General features: G+C 44.2%; 1 protein-coding gene across 1 annotated transcript; it reads right to left on the bottom strand.

The window, feature by feature from the left end:
• Nucleotides 1-3,427: 3,427 nt before the first annotated feature.
• On the bottom strand, nt 3,428-16,006 carry rnf175 (ring finger protein 175). Its single transcript, XM_033651794.2, has 9 exons — nt 15,886-16,006; nt 15,490-15,527; nt 15,199-15,340; nt 14,950-15,104; nt 13,130-13,237; nt 10,355-10,475; nt 9,485-9,618; nt 7,401-7,502; nt 3,428-6,708 (listed from the first exon to the last, which is right to left on the bottom strand). Exons 1-9 carry the CDS (start codon nt 15,904-15,906, stop codon nt 6,588-6,590), a joined length of 942 nt encoding a protein of 313 aa, XP_033507685.1. The 5' UTR covers nt 15,907-16,006; the 3' UTR covers nt 3,428-6,587.
• Nucleotides 16,007-17,217: the final 1,211 nt, after the last annotated feature.

The following is a 17,217-nucleotide window of genomic DNA, read 5'->3' as shown; positions in this document are numbered from 1 at the left end:
GAAGGTCAGTCAGTCCGGAAAATTGCAAAAACTTTAAATGTGTCCCCAAGTGGAGTCGCAAAAACCATCAAGCGCTACAACCAAACTGGCACACATGAGGACCGACCCAGGAAAGGAAGACCAAGAGTCACCTCTGCTTCTGAGGATAAGTTCATCCGAGTCACCAGCCTCAGAAATGGCAAGTTAACAGCAGCTCAGATCAGAGACCAGATGAATGCCACACAGAGTTCTAGCAGCAGACCCATCTCTAGAACAACTGTTAAGAGGAGACTGCGCCAATCAGGCCTTCATGGTCAAATAGCTGCTAGGAAACCACTGCTAAGGAGAGGCAACAAGCAGAAGAGATTTGTTTGGGCCAAGAAACACAAGGAATGGACATTAGACCAGTGGAAATCTGTGCTTTGGTCTGATGAGTCCAAATTTGAGATCTTTGGTTCCAACCGCCGTGTCTTTGTGAGACGCAGAAAAGGTGAACGGATGGATTCCACATGCCTGGTTCCCACTGTGAAGCATGGAGGAGGAGGTGTGATGGTGTGGGGGTGTTTTGCTGGTGACACTGTTGGGGATTTATTCAAAATTGAAGGCACACTGAACCAGCATGGCTACCACAGCATCCTGCAGCGACATGCCATCCCATCCGGTTTGCGTTTAGTTGGACCATCATTTATTTTTCAACAGGACAATGACCCCAAACACACCTCCAGGCTGTGTAAGGGCTATTTGACCAAGAAGGAGAGTGATGGAGTGCTGCGGCAGATGACCTGGCCTCCACAGTCACCGGACCTGAACCCAATCCAGATGGTTTGGGGTGAGCTGGACCGCAGAGTGAAGGCAAAGGGGCCAACAAGTGCTAAACACCTCTGGGAACTCCTTCAAGACTGTTGGAAAACCATTTCAGGTGACTACCTCTTGAAGCTCATGGAGAGAATGCCAAGAGTGTGCAAAGCAGTAATCAGAGCAAAGGGTGGCTATTTTGAAGAAACTAGAATATAAAACATGTTTTCAGTTATTTCACCTTTTTTTGTTAAGTACATAACTCCACATGTGTTCATTCATAGTTTTGATGCCTTCAGTGAGAATCTACAATGTAAATAGTCATGAAAATAAAGAAAACGCATTGAATGAGAAGGTGTGTCCAAACTTTTGGCCTGTACTGTATATACATATATATATATATATATATATATATATATGTATGTATGTATGTGTGTATATATATATATATATACACACACATATATATGTATATACATATGTATGTATACATCTGTATATGTAAAAATGTACGTATAATAATATATATGTATTAAGTAATAATTTTATAAGTACATTTATTTTGATTTTGAAAAAGGTAAAACACAAGCTGCAATAAACCATCATCTTCAGAAACCGTTATGTCAGCCATCTTGGGTCTATCATACATACATCCTCAAAATGGCCGACATGAAACCCAGAGATTCCCTCGCTGACCCTTACACCTTAAGATTAAACGTAAAGTTATGAGTAAATCAGAAATGTTTATTTCCAAAACTAAATTCTGGGTCACTCTACCTGTTGTGAAGGTGCTTGTGTTGTTCTGGTCAGCAGTGGCGGCAGAGTCAAAGGAGATGGACTGAAGTTCCTCTGTGTGGTTTGGAGCAGGTGATCTTCTTTCCCCGCAGACACCGACTGGATCCATACATGAAGTGGGGAAGCTTTTGGTCACGTACTGCCAGAGCGACTTACATTCAGTTTGTACTTCATCAAAAGAACGCCAGAACCTTGAATCATTTAAAGGGCCAGTGTGTAATATTTGGCATGGTTTATTGTCAATCTGAATCTGAATCTGAATATTCTACCCATTAATATGTTTATATAAGTGTATAATCGCTATAAAATAAAATTCGTTTGGTTTTCGTAGCCTTATAATTATGCTTATATATATATATATATATATATATATATATATATATATATATATAGCAAGGGCCTTGCTTTCGAGAAGTCGCCATCTTGCGCTGCCATGTATGTAAGGCAGCCCGAGTGGACAATCCAGCCAGCCAGAGAACGTGTTTCGCGTGTATAAATGAACCAACGAAGACAGCGGAAGGAAGGAAGAAGGAGGAGGAAACAGCAGAGAGTGTTAGTAGTTCGTCAATAGAGAGTAGTGAAAAGTTTTTTTAGTTATAAAGTTTGCGAATGGACCACACTTACCACGCAACAGGAGAGAATGAACCCGAACCGTCATCTGCGAGGAAAAGAAGACGCAACTTCACTCCTTGTGATGCACTCTCTGCGGCGCTTTTCCTCCTGATGATATATCTCCCCAACGATGGCAGCAGTAGCACCGAATCCCATTCTGTGCATTCAGCCTCTCTTCTCACCCGCTCAGCATCAAACACCTGGGAGTTCCTCATCTGTATGCTCCGGCTCAAACAGGTATGGCTCTGGGTCTGTGTCCGCTACAAGAAACTCTTCAAAATCGCGTTCAAAGTCGTCCATTGCAGCTACTATAGTCCGGAGATATTGCTAGGCTAAATAAACAGCTGAGCTCTGTTTACAGGCTACGCTGTCAGTCAGTGTGCGGGCTGGAGATTGGTGGAGCAGAGAGGGGAGGGGGGTCCCAACTCGGTATGGTAAACGAGTATGTGTGTATGGAGTGTGTCTGTTACGCCAGAAGAGTCAGAGTTTGGGATGGAGTGGAGTGTTACCGGAGTTTCTGGAGTGCTCAAATAAACTGGCCTTTTTCCCGAACGCTCCTCTGGTCTCCTGCTCGTGAGGGATTCATTACAATATCGTAACATGGTTTAGATTTCTAAATAAACATACAACTCGTCGCTAGATAGACCTACTCCTGAAGAACTCATGCGCAAGGCTTTTTGTCGCCGCCGTCATTTACCCGATGGGAGGGGTGAGCGAGTGAGCCCTGCCATCTAGAATTTGGCCACTGATGTCACTGTTTTCAACCCATTTTACACACTGGCCCTTTAAATTAGAAATAAGGGTGGTGAGTGAGTGACTCAGAGGTAGGGTCGCATCGATACATGATTTTGAGGAGTACTGTGATATAAATGTTGGCGGTCATCACACAGTGAACATTTGTTGATCTGTGATATTGAAAGAAAAACAACTGGACGATGAGTCTCTCCTTTATATGAGTTCTTTTCTATGAGGAGACTTTTTGCACAAACTCAAACAAACTTGTTTAATAAACCAACAATAACTCTTCTGTTTTCATTCTGACTGATAATGAGATCAATTCTGTGATACCATAAACCGTATATTTTATTGTACTGTGAAAATCTCACACAGTTGCAACCCTCCTCAGAGGTCTGTGAACTGTTGTTTAAATGATCTTTTCCCGCCCTGAAGTCTTCAGCGAACCTCTCTGTAACTGTGACCTCACCATTTGTCATCAGTGAACACAGATTATCTGAAACTTAAACTTGGTTTTATAAATATTTAATAAATACAAAGTTAATATCAGCAGCAGTGTTGATAAGAAAGCAACGTCAGTTTGATTTGGCAAAAGAAAGCCTTCCTCCCGACAGATCGACAACTTCCTGGATTTGATAGAAACCCATTCACACCTCAATGACTGAATATCTGAAGGGTGGTTACCATAGTTACAGGGTGCATGCCGCCATGTTGAGAGAACAACAACAAAATTAACACTTCACCTATTTCTGTCTGATCTTTGTAACGTGGTCCTTGAAGGCAAGGGCGTAGGTTTCAAAATTCGAGGGGACATAGATGAAATGGGAGGTTGGAAGCTCCCCGCCAGTAAACACTTAATTGTTACTGGGGGAGAAAAGCACATTGTAAATGCTGAGGAGGTCGTGTCCCCTGCGTCCCCCTGAAACCTACGCCTGTGCTTAAAAGGTATAGTTTACTCTCTCCTACACTGGTTTACATCATGGAGGATCAGCTGCACTGGTATGTCTTGCTCAGCAACATATTAGACCGAGTCACAGTACTTGTTGACAATAACTTCCGGGAAGAAAACCCCCGCGTAACGTACATGAAATGAACTGAAGCCATGTATACAGTCAATCAGACCCAAACTGGCCGAGGCGCTCTGAGCATGCTCCACAGTTTCCACCCCGGGCTTTGACCAGGAAGTCCAATAGCATTAAATGTGTAAGAGAAGAAGAAGCCGGTAACAACATGGAGAAATCTACATCCAGAGCCGTGACTTTTTGGACGCACCAAATGTACAGAGCTGTAAAGTTGTCCACCATGGTAGCAGTTAGCTGCTAGCTAACCGTAGCTAACTTGTTTGTCCATTGTTTGGTCTGTGACGTAATAGGTCAACAGGAAAAAGGTCCAATACTAACAAGCTGAAAGGGGGCATATCTCCACCTATCGTAGAGGAGTCGATATATTCCAAATACAGCGTATCCTTGTACTGATGGATATTTTTTAGGTTGGCAAAGTGCGTTTTCCTACAGCCCTCGTCCACAGCAGTACACTGCTAAGCTTCTGTGCCGGTATATTTGGTTTCTGAGTGATGCTAGCAAAACACAGCACGTAAAATAATCGCAGCAGAAACGTCAGAGAGGACGCACCACCGTGTTTAACTATAAATCTTTAAATGTTGCAGTTACGGCTGAAAATGACAACAGAAATAAGCAAGTTTGCTGATTTCACATATCTGTCATTAACTGCCAGTTGTCTCCCCAGAAGTGATTGTTGTTGTTCGCGTGACGTCATGGTTAGGGGTGGGGGAAATTTCCGATTCTTAGATGCATCGCGATTCGGACATGGACAAATCAGAATCGATTCACAAACGTCCAAATTTCGATTATTTAAATCTGTTAATTAGAGTAATACAGGAGGTTCTAAATGATGCGGAACTAAGAAGCGCGGTACGTGTCATCTCCGGGACACTTTGGGATGCGCACCTGGAGCAGACACGCCGACACGCGCACAAAGGAAAACAAACATGGCTGACCGCCACCCACCTCGCCGTGAGAGCTGAACAGCTTCTTCTAATTTAAAAGCAGATGTGTGGAGATACTTCGGCTTCTATAACGTTGACGGCGGAAGCGAACTGGACAAGAGCCACGTTATATGTAAGCTGTGTCGTGCTAAAATAAAATACTTTACTGTTGTTGCTGCTGCTACTAGTGGCGCTACCGACCAGAGAACAATCGAGGAAGCAATTAGAAAGCTGCCACCCTCATCGGAAAAGGTGAAGCGAATTACGAAGGCCATCGCAGCATTTATTGCCAAGGATTTGTGTCCTTATTCTGTCGTGGAAAATCAGGGATTTCGAGCACTGCTGCATACACTGGAGCCCAGATACACCATCCCATCCCGACGCTATTTCACCGACACTCTACCATCAAACCAAAACAGAAGTCATGGCCTCACTGTTGAAGGCAGGCAGGTAGGAACGCAGTTACATGTGATGCGTGGACGTCTGTCACCACCAAATCATTTGTTACTCTAACTGCGCATTTTATCTTGTGATTTAAGATACCTATTGTTACCTTTGGTTCCGTACAACGAAGTTGTAACTTTCCAGTTTGCAAGCATTTCCATTTATATGTTTAATAAAATGTAATGGAAATGAATTCAACTCTTTCTTATTACAAATGCAGTTTTTAAAAATTGCAAGTGTTGAATGCTTATTCAGTGAGACAAAAAGAAATGTGTGTTGTGAAAAAGTGCATCAATATACATAAATCAAAGGTGCATCAATAATCGTTTTATAATCGAATCGTAGCCCCTGAATCGTAATCGTAATCGAATCGTGAGGTGCCCAAAGATTCCCACCCCTAATCATGGTGATTCGGTCTACAGTGACATTCTGACTCCACCTGCTACAACAAGTCGTCATCAATCTTAGCTTCATACAAATAAAATCATAAAGTCCAGTTCAGACCAAAGATTCATGACAAGACAAAACTGTTTTACAGTACAGACTAGAGATGATACGCCGTCTCATCGTGGTCTGAGCTCGATTCAAGCCGGCAGGTTTTTACTACGTTACAGAACAGAGCGGTGACAGTAGGTGTTTCTTTCAACTCGTCTCGTCATGAATCTTTGGTCTGAACTGGACTTCACAGTACAGACATTCCAAATAAAACTTCTGTAATAAACACAGCAACATGAAATGTAAACAGGTCATGTGTACCACAGCTTTCTGGACAGAACCGTCCATTTTGTGATTTGATCTGCAGATCACGGTCGTGTTAGTTAGTGATGTCAGCAGAGCCAGCAGTGTGCAAGCAACCTACAAACGGTTTAAAAAGGCATTCTGATGATACAGTACAAAGAAAAGCAATGACTTATTACAATAAAAACAACATGCATGACAGCGACGTTTCCATCTTCCTTGTGTCAAAACGTTCTGAAATGATCGAACACTGTATCTGTGCTTAAATATTTCTGTTCAAGTCGGCAGCAGTTTTTGGCGTCGCGGCGTCCTCTGCACGCAGACACCCGGACCACCTGGGTCAGTCTGCTGGAAACTGTGCAAGCGTTCAGTCAAACAACATGTGCTGAGGAAACTAAAGACTTCAGAAGCAGCCTGAGTCAGGTCCTCACAGCGCTGATGTTTATACAGCACTTTTTTCTTGACTCCGGTGTTCCTCAGGGCTCTATTCCAGGCCCAGGGAGAAATTTATCCCGTGGACGATACCGATGATGATGGGTTGCCAGGCAACAAGGTACCTGAGCCAATCAAGCAGCTGCCCGTACAGGACATGTGTCTTCTCCCAGCTGGCAGGGGGTAAAGGAATTAAGGAAAGTTCAGATGAATGAGATGAAGAAACATGGTTTGCTGGATTTTAAAGTAGCGGTGATGTGGGGAAAACATGTCGAAGCACCCAGAGGAACCCCACGCTGACACGGGGAATAGTGCAATAATGTTGTATTGTGACAAAGGTATCGTGATAATATCGTATCCTGGGGCCTGTGGTGACTCTCCCCCCTAGTCTAAACTCTGATGCATAACAATAACCTGATATTAAAATCTAACAGGGTGCACATCATGATGCCGAGCAGAGTTCACACTAGTAGACTTTTTTTTAACAGCTGCTAATATTACAGATTTCTAGCCATACGTTTTAAGCAGCCATTTAACAGCCTACATGTGAAAAACACTTCAAATTAAATAAGTTGAAAATAAACTAAATGAAGAAGCGGCTTGTTGAACAGGGCGACTAATCACAGGTTTGGTGGCAGAGGCAAAGGGGGAAAAGGCCTTGGTACGCCAAGTGTCACCGCCATCCTGACAGGTCAGTTGTTGTGCAGCTGCCTGGCCGTTCACACCAGAAGCGCATCTCTGTGTGCTGGTCAGTGAGAGACTCTGCTGTGTTGTAATCACACGCAGAGCTCTGTGTGTCTGCTTCTGTTCTGTTCTTCTCGCTCTGTTTGGACACCACTACACAGTAAACACAGGAAAAGGATACGGGTTGTTCATCATCCTCTTCAGGTCAACCTTCTCGTTGCAGTACGGACACGTCTGCTTCTTTCCCACAATGCACCAGCCGCGGATGCAGAACTCGTGGAATCTGAAGGGGCGGGGCAAGTTAAGGCAGAAACACTGGAGACTGGGAGGTTACAGTGGATGTTTCAACAAGGTCTAAAATAGGACACGGCAAAAACAAGTCAATGAACAGAACATCAGCCAGCAGTTATTATTCTGATAATCGTTTCATCATTTAGTCATTTTATCAGTTTCAGCTTCACAAAACTACAGATCTGCAGCTGCTCTTTCTCTCACCTGACAGTCAACTGAATATCTTTGGGTTTGGGACAAAACAAGTGACACTGCTCGCAGAGTCTGTGATTGGCATTTTCACTTTTTTCTTTTAACCAATCACGTAAATATTTGGCAGAAAACTAGGATATTAGCACGAGCCACAGTTTGAGCCTGAATGAACTGAACTGACCGTGATGTGCGTTTGCTCAAGCAAACAACAAATCTTTTACAGCTGCAAAAATACAGTGTCATTTCATTAAGATGGAAATGAGAAGGCTGCGTTGGTCTACTTCTACTTCAGAAATTAAGGAGCCAGTCTTTTAAAAATATACATGAATTCTGCCACTTTTATCACTGAGTACGTTTACACAGACACGAATATCCTGTTTATGATCAGGTTCTTGGAGAAATTCTTTTATGAGTTTGAGCACGTAAACACTATATATCCTGTTTATTAGAAACCTGATTATGGTACCTGGAGTACACAGACAGAACCTGGGATACTGTTGCAGGTACACCTTATCCTACCTATCCGCCAACTACCTGCACAGACACGGCTTCAGCCAAGTGATGTAACAGAAACACAAACAGCGGCAGCAGCGACAGGGTCTCACTTCTGGAGCCATGAAGAAACAGAGTTTTGTTTTTCAGTGATGAAAGAGGCTGCGAATCTTCATCCACTGCTCCCCTGCCCAAAACGTGGTGACAATGACAGGCGGGCACCACTGTGATAAACTCAAACTAAGTCCCACTCCTGGATACAGACTAACCAATCATAGCGTAGCATTGATCAGCTCCGACCAGGGTCCAACAGCTACACAGCTGTGCTCCATATACTCTCGTGCAGTTGTTTCAGATTCACCTCACTTTCAGGCTGGTTTTGTGGATCTTGAGTTGAACACTGTGTCTGGAGCATGCTGGTGTCAATTATGCTTGTAACCAGGAGAGGTTGGAAGAAGATACATGTTTCTCCCCTGCTCCAAAACCAAATTCAAACCCTAACAAGTGTAGGGTTAGCTAGTTAGCTGCTGGAGGTACAGCCCAGAGTCCTGTACGGGTCCTTTTTTCTGTAAGCTGAAACCATTTCCCTCAGTGGAAACAAAGTTTTGATTTACTTTAATTTCACAGATAAGAAACAATAAATTGTGAAGACAATAAAGTCTTGTGTGATTTATCAGCTGAAATATGAGCAGAGAAAATCTCAGCTAGCTGCTAGGCTAATTTATACAATGTAAAAAGCCTTAGGCTTGTGCTAATAACGTTAGCATGTTGTATTTGTCACAGTCTGATTTTATAAAAGTGTTTGCAACATCTTAAATGTGGCCTTGACTTGCAGCTGAACACGTGTTGCCTGTTTAGTAGAAAATGCTGAGATGTATATCACGTATCGCTCGTCAGCCTGCAAATACCAAGACATGAATTTCTGTCCATGTCACCCAGCCCTACAACCTAGTGAAGAGCTCTGTGTTTAGAGAAGGAGCACACGGTATCACAGCAGAGGGCTCAGAACGCTGAGGCAACAGGCCTCCAGAGTTTAGAGGAGGTTAAACTGCTGAGTCATGGTGACTCATCCTCTAAAACAACATCCTCGTACACTCGAGGCTTCTTGGTAACGTGGAGAATCTTCCCTTAACAACACCTGGATTCACCTCCTCCATCTCTCCGTCTCACACCTCTCTGATCCTTTCTCTTTTCTCTTCCCCACCAAGACTGTCTTCTCTCAGTCTGTGACCTCTGACCTCCCCGTGAGGGCTCAAGACACACACAACCATCAGCTGGGTGTGAGGATACATGTGTCCACAGGAGAGCTGGTAGGTGTCTTCTATAAACCCTTCCTCCTCCACGTCCACCAGGATCCTCTGTCCGCACACCGCGCAGATGTCGTTGGTCAGACTCCTGCTGGGCATGCCTCCTTTGTTGTAGTACTGCGCGCACACGCACACACACACACACACACACACACACACAGACGAAGGGTTAACACAAATAAAATTAGATAAAATGTTTGTAGCAGTTAAAACCTCACACCTTCAAATTTAAGACTGTTTAATGACTTTTAAGAACTTACTGCTGCTACACTGAATTTAAGACTTTTCAAGGACCTGCAGACACCCTGGTTTATATCTAAAGGAATATCCACAGGACAGTTATCTGTGATATCATCTATAATCAATAACAATATCAATACCTTGCTCTCATGTATGAGTAGTAATGGACAGTAAATCATTCGGAGGAGGAGGAGGTGTGGGACCTCATACTGACCCCTGTGGGACCTCATACTGACTCCTGTGGGACCTCATACTGACTCCTGTGGGACCTCATACTGACCCCTGTGGGACCTAATACTGACCCCTGTGGGACCTAATACTGACCCCTGTGGGGCCTCATACTGACTCCTGTGGGACCTCATACTGACCCCTGTGGGGCCTCATACTGACTCCTGTGGGACCTCATACTAACCCCTGTGGGACCTAATACTGACCCCTGTGGGACCTAATACTGACCCCCGTGGGGCCTCATACTGACCCCTGTGGGACCCCCACAGTTATGTCTAAGCATGATGATCTGTAATCACCCATTTGTCACTGAGTCTAAAAATACGTGTATCACGTTGTCATTTTTAGCGAGAAATCAATTACAAAAAAAAAAAAGCAGTCCTACCCCAATTGTAGAAGCCATGTAGTCGGAGCAGATTTCAGCAAAGTCTCGTCCCATGACGCCGTAGTAAAGCCCATAAAACAGCATGATCACACCTACGTCCATGGAGTCCTCTGCCTTGATCCTGCACAGAGACAGACAGGGACAAAGACCAGCTTTCTCTGAGTGAGTGGAGATGATTCACGTGCACTGTCCTGCCAATGAAGCTCACAGAGACGGTGCTTTACTGAGCTGAGAGACATTTAAATTGGCAGAGGTGACTTCCAGTCACAGTCTGAGGCTTTAATGTGTCTTCATCAAGCTTTAAAAGTAAAGACAGGGATCTAATTAGCAGCAACTGTTTCTCACAATATTACTTGAAATGTTCTGTAGTTTAAGATTGTTAGTTGAGGATCTGCTGCTTTCCTTTGTCATATATCACCACACACTGAATCACCTCAGCTTTTAGTTGAGCAAAACACGACATTTAAAGACGTGTGATGGGCAATTTTACAATTTGATTTAAATAGACAGCAGGACTGTACTGAATGTCTTCAGTGTTTCGCACATATCAATTTATCTGTGGCAGGCTGCCACGATTAAAACATCTGAGCCACAATTAGATTTTCTGTTTTTGGAGTTGGACCGTTCATTAGATGTGCCGTTAGAATTTATACACCATTTGGTTCTTATTTACTCCGCAGACGGAGGCGCGGTGAGAGTCAAACTTAACCTTCAGTGAGCTGGGTCTAAAGTTTGCTTTCACTCACAAACAGGTGCTGCTCTCATCCGTCTGACCTGATCAGCTCTGATCAGATCAACTGATAACGACTGATCGTTCATCCACCCCACAACTCAAAACTAGGGGTGTAACGTTATCCACACCGAGAGAAAGTTGGTGAGGATAACGTCATTAACTCAAGAATGACTCAGCAATAAATCACCTCTGCTGGTGATAGCAAGGAAATAAATCACTAATATCTGTAAATCTACATTAGTCTAACTCTTTCAAACCTGATCAGAAAAAACAGTTACAAAATAATGTCACTACTTGTGTTTCATTATGTGATGCTTTAACCTCTTGTATTCAAGTTTCTGTCTTTTTATTTTTATTTTATTATGTGTCTCTTTTCTTTTTTCTTTAGTGTACAACTGTCACGTAATCTCTCCCGTCACATCTGTTTCACTTCTGTTGCCTGTTTTAATGCTGTTTGAACGAGAAGAAAATAAAAGCATTAAATAAAATTTAAATTATATTAGAAAACTGGGAAAAAATAAGAACAATAAAACAGCAAGAATTTGACATAACTTCCTCTTTCCATATGAGCAACCGGACAAGGCCTGTCACGATAACAAATTTTGCTGTTCTTAGACCATTTTTTAAATGTATATAATGATAATAAAGACATAATGATGCAAGTTCACCCTTTTAAAGAGAAATAAACATTTACTTAACAAGAATATTTAGGAATGCAAAAAAAAAAAAATTAAATGTCCGAAATAACTTAAAAATATCAAAATAAATTATACAAAACTAGACTGTCTCTCACTCTCAGGTGTGCAGTTAAGTTGGTCGTATTCGCTCTTTTTGTTGAGATGGTTTAAGAACAAACCCGGCACACCGGCTCGTCCAAATTACTGGGCTCCCCTCTGTCATTTGGTTTAAATCCAAAACACTCCCACACAGGGGCCGTGGTGTTTGGTTTAGGAACAAGTTCCCTGTCTATCTCTCTGTTTTCTTCTGTCCAAATTGGAAATATGTGCTCCTCCTCTGCTACCATCTCCTATGGTGTTCCCCAAGGCTCCATTTTAGGCCCAATTTTATTTTCACTATACATGCTTCCATTAGGCTCTATACTAAGGAAAGACAATATATCTTATCACTGTTATGCAGATGATTCCCAGTTGTACCTCCCGCTGAAACCATCAGATCCTTGCAGCATGAATTCACTATGACTACGTATTAATGACATAAAATCTTGGATGGCACGAATAAAGTTGACTTGACTTCTTCTCTGCCTCGTGTGTGTGTGTGTGTGTAGCCCATAGCCCCGCCTCCCCCACAGAGACAAAAACAAAGAGCTTTCCCTCCGTTCATTACGCTAATGAACCAGCTCACCTGGCTGCCAGACGATGCACGGCAGTGAACGCTCTTGTCGTCCAGTCTCTTTGGTGGAGAGAGACGAGGAAAACAAACACGCATGGATACGGCAATTAATCGCGGCCGGAAAAGTTACTGTCTCCCTTTTAATTTACCATGCAATTAACCGACCTCTCGCATATCGTGACAGGCCTAAACCTGACACATTAAACCAAATGAATCCAGTACCCTGCACACTGCAGTTGTGTTACGTGTGATTGTGTTTGCAGATGAAATCCCCTTCCAGAAGTGTGATGGCCAGAGGATGTCAGATATGTCATAGTTGTATAATGTGTCCATGATAATAACAGTTTAAACTGTTGTGTTAAAAGACATAAACTTCAACTACAGCCTCAAGCTGACGGCCGAGGGCTGATTCACACTCATCAATATCTGGGTCCAACAACCTTTTCCGTGACTTAGGGAGCCAAACATTAAGGTCTCTCTTGTGCACCATGGTAATTAAAAGTGTTAGGAAACTAAAATAAAGGTACAAATTTGTCAGAGATGAAGGATGGTCCTGTGAGACAGACCTGAAGACAGTTGTTTAAAGTTTAAATGTCCAGAGTAAGACAAAACAGTTGTACATTTTGCTCTGCAAGGTAACTTTAAGTGTCCTATACGACTGACAGAGCTTTGGGAGCTCGATTTTCTCTCACCTGAAGAAGACGTTGAAGCCGAACATGGTGAACATGATGGCCATGTAGCCGAGGACGCCCACTGCATAGCTCAGCTTGTAGATGAGCAGGAACCACTTGTACACCATCCTGAAAAATCATGCAAATAACAACACAATATTTCAGAGTATTTCTGTGATAACGATATTCTTGGCCATGTGACACATTCGTAAAAATGTTCGATTATTAATGTAAGAATAAATTCAGTGATGTAGTTTTACAGTTCCCCCCAAATATTCAGGAAAAACTAAACTGATGTGTCATATGGGTGAGTCCGTATACACCTTTACACGTGTTTGAGATCATAAACGGTTCTGAAAAATTAGTACAGTTTTTTTTTTTTGTGATACTAATTGTTGACTAACTGTGAATATGACAAGAAATGGTGTGAGACCAGGTTTGGTAACAGGTCAGTTGCCTACGTGCTCCATTCTATTTAAACGGCGCATTCGTGAAAGGGGTCGTTCGCCAGTGGGCTACAGTGAGTACAAGGCCATCAAATCACAGCATCCGCGGTGAGAGGACACGGAATTGTTGCGCTTTTACGCACGGGTCGGTGGTGAAGTGGCACACATGACTCGTGCTACGGACGGACGGACAGACAGACGAGCCACGTATCTTGGTGCCGCTTAAAAACAGGTAATACATCTGGCTACAACTTTCCCACATCAAATATCTGTGATCGCCTTGACCTGCATGCGTAAAAGCGCACACGATTCCGTGTCCTCTCACCGCGGATGCTATGATTTGATGGCCTGGTACTCATTGTAGCCCATTCTTATAAGACCCAATAATAATAATAATGATAATAAGTTACTGTGGACCTATATGCCGACCCGCTGCTTCTTCACACTTTAACCTGAATAACAAACCGGAGCTAGCTGGGAGCGGCTAGCGGAGCATTAGCCGCAGCATGACCGGAGGGAAGCACAGCCAGTTAGCCTCCGCTAGTCTCTGAGCTAGCTCCGGCTCTCCGTTTGGATCCAACCGGAGCACCGAGCCCTGGTTTGTTATTCAGGTTAAAGTGGGAAGAAGCAGCGGGTTTATCGGGCAGCTGAGTGAAGTGGAGCCTGCGGAGGAAACACCGGGACCGTCTGGATGTAATAGTCCGTGGAGGTGCTGCGGTGCTCGGCTGCACAGATAGGAAACCCCTCGGCTGACAGGATGTACCACTCTCTCACTCCGCTCTCTCTCACGCAGGCGCAGAACGTACGTGCTACTTGGCCGTCGGATGTAGTCCGTGTAGTGTGTTCAAATGCAACTGACACAGGGCGACGTGAGGCGACGTAGACGACGCAACAGTTGGCTTTCGTCGCTGCTAGTTCTTTGATGTCGGTTTGGTGTGTCCGCACCTTGACAGACAGCCCTCTGGACTGTTTTACTCGTTACCATGGAAATGTTAGAGCGACAACTACAAGATATAAACCTCGTGTTCAGGGTTATTTTGTGAGTGAACAAAATAAACGTCTGTCTAACATACAGACTGCAGACAGACACATACAGACATGACTGTGTCGGCCTGTTAGTGACATCACAAGAGCCTATGTTTCTACATGTTTCTGTATCATGATGTTGAATATTGTTTCTGACCTACATGATTAAAGTCTTGTTTTAATATTCTGACTCTTTTACATACACACAAGTTTTATAGTCAGCTATTGATAAATAAACTACAGTGTCATGAAGTCTGTGCCCTGAGTGGACTCTGGAAGTCTGCAGGGAGTCCACATTAGGCCCCTGTGGACTGCTCGGGAACACACCCACAAAGACATTTGGACATTAGTCTCCACCATCACTCTCACCTGGGTGTCCTGCAGGACAGCGGCTTGCGAGTGGCTCTGAAGATGACGTAGCTGGTGACGACGGAGAACATGCCCCACATGGACAGAAACCTCCACCAGTAGAGTTTGATGGTGAAGTAAAGAGGAACCACCCACATCTGGACCAGCGTCACCAGCTGAGGACACAGACAGACGGTCAGTATCATCCTTCATATCCACGTCTGTCACCTCTCCTCCTCCTCCTCCTCCTCCTCCTCCACCATTACTCACATTGTAGGAGCGGTGGTGCCGCTGCTTCCACTGCACCAGGACGATCTGAGCCACCACCAGCGTGGCGATGAGGATCAGCACCATCTCTGCGTGCATGGCCTCGTGACCCCTGTGCTTCACGTGCAGGCGCTCATGCTGCACCCTGAGCCAGGAGCAACAGAGAGGTGTGAGGGGGGGTGAAGGACAACACAATGCAGACAACATCAGGACTTCATCACATATTCCTGCACACAGGATGAACATGAGCACATTTCCGTGGTGCATGCTGGGAAACAAAGTGCTGCTACTCACTTCCAGTTCTCTCTGTGTGTCATTTTCAGCAGGTCGTCCTGGAATAGAGAGGCAGGGACAGAAATAGCAGCTGTGGGTCTCACTGGACAGTTTAAAGTAGGTTTACACAGCTCGTTGCGCTACATGACAAATAACCCGCTGATGAGACAAAATAAAACCCCAACATGTGACGAAACAGCCGCTTCTTGTCTTTAATGACGCCTTTATGCTGCCACGTCCCAACAGCAGCAGCAGCAGCACAGTATGGACACAGCTGACTTGAGCTAACGTTAGCTAGCTAGCTCGGGATACGTTAGCTCCCGTTAGCCGCAGTTTCCGTTAATGTAGCCGTTAAAAGTATCACCTGTCGGGGCGAACAGTGTGTGACAGCCGCGGTGTTACCTGCAGTCTGCTTACCTGGGGGTGCACACCCGCCATGTTTGGTTTTTACCCTCTCAAAGGTGCAAGCTAGCCGGCTGAGCTAGCACTGCTTTGACAGCAGCTCCTCTGACAGCTGCTCCAAGGCGGCGCAGGTACGGAAGGCCGAGAGGGTCAAAATTAAAACCGCGAGAACATACTGAATCCAGGGGCGTGAATACAGGGGTCTGTAGGGTGGGGGGCTGTATGTCCTCTATGTAAACTATAACAACTATGAATTAACTGATCAAAATAACCTTTAGATAAATGATGTCTTACTGTCTGCAGTGATGGCTGATGATAACAGTCTCTATTTGATCATGTGACCAGACGATGCACCTCAGGAGCCAGTTCAGATTCACAATCTGATTCACGACTGACAACACTGAGCACACATGCAGGTCCAGTGAGTGTGTAACGGTGCGTTCGTTTTGTACTCGGAGGTCGGAAATCCCCAGTTCCCAGTCAGAAGTTTAAACTCGAACGCTTTTCCAACTCGGAAAACTCGGAGCAACCGCATCATCCCTGACTTATGAATTCAAGATGGCTGCCGGTCACATACGTAGTGAGTACTGTTTATAGCAGCTTTATGTGTCTCACATCAGGTCAGCCTCATCTGCAGCGTTCATCAGTTGGAGTGTGTTGGGAATAGAATGATGTTATGTGTTTTACTATAAGTTGTGTTTCACTATATAAGTTTTAGATGTGTGAACAATGAGAATACTGAGATGATTTCAGCTGATCTGAATGTGTTTGCTTTGCAGAAGTGGAGAAGTACAGGAGAGGAAGAGACATGAAGTCTGAGGAGCACATACCGCAATGCTTAGATAATTAGTTTCATATATGGTAAAAAGAATAGAAAGTGATATACAGATAGTAAGGTACAGCACGTGTAGGGAGTTGTGTTGTTCTCTTGTCTTTCAAAACAGGAACCACGCCCCCACCGCCAGCGGGAAGGAGTCAGATTAACAGGAGGCAGGGGCGTGGTGTGGTGAAGGAGGAAGTGGAACTGCCAGTGAGAAGAGGACAACGCCTTGCGTGCACAATGACACTCTGTTACGCTCAAATATACTGGGTCAGGGAAAGGACAGGAGGTCAGACTTCGTGAACTGACACACCTTTGTTGTTCGTCAGGGACGTGAAGTTGAGACCCAGAGCTCTGTAATTTTATTCCTTTACTGCTTAATAAACTACATTAACTGAGACCGAATATCTTCTCCTATTGCTTCATTAAAGAACACGCAGGACTGAGCTCACACATAGCACACTGGAGAGTAGGAGGAGACTCTTAGTCCATCAAGTGCATGATGGTTTTGAAGCTGTCTATACTCC

The sequence above is a fragment of the Epinephelus lanceolatus genome, chromosome 22 (genome assembly GCF_041903045.1).
Source record: "Epinephelus lanceolatus isolate andai-2023 chromosome 22, ASM4190304v1, whole genome shotgun sequence".
In the NCBI taxonomy this organism is placed as follows: Eukaryota; Metazoa; Chordata; class Actinopteri; order Perciformes; family Serranidae; genus Epinephelus; species Epinephelus lanceolatus.
The sequence above is the reverse complement of the archived record's forward strand: the minus strand, read 5'-3'. Positions and strand labels throughout refer to the sequence as shown.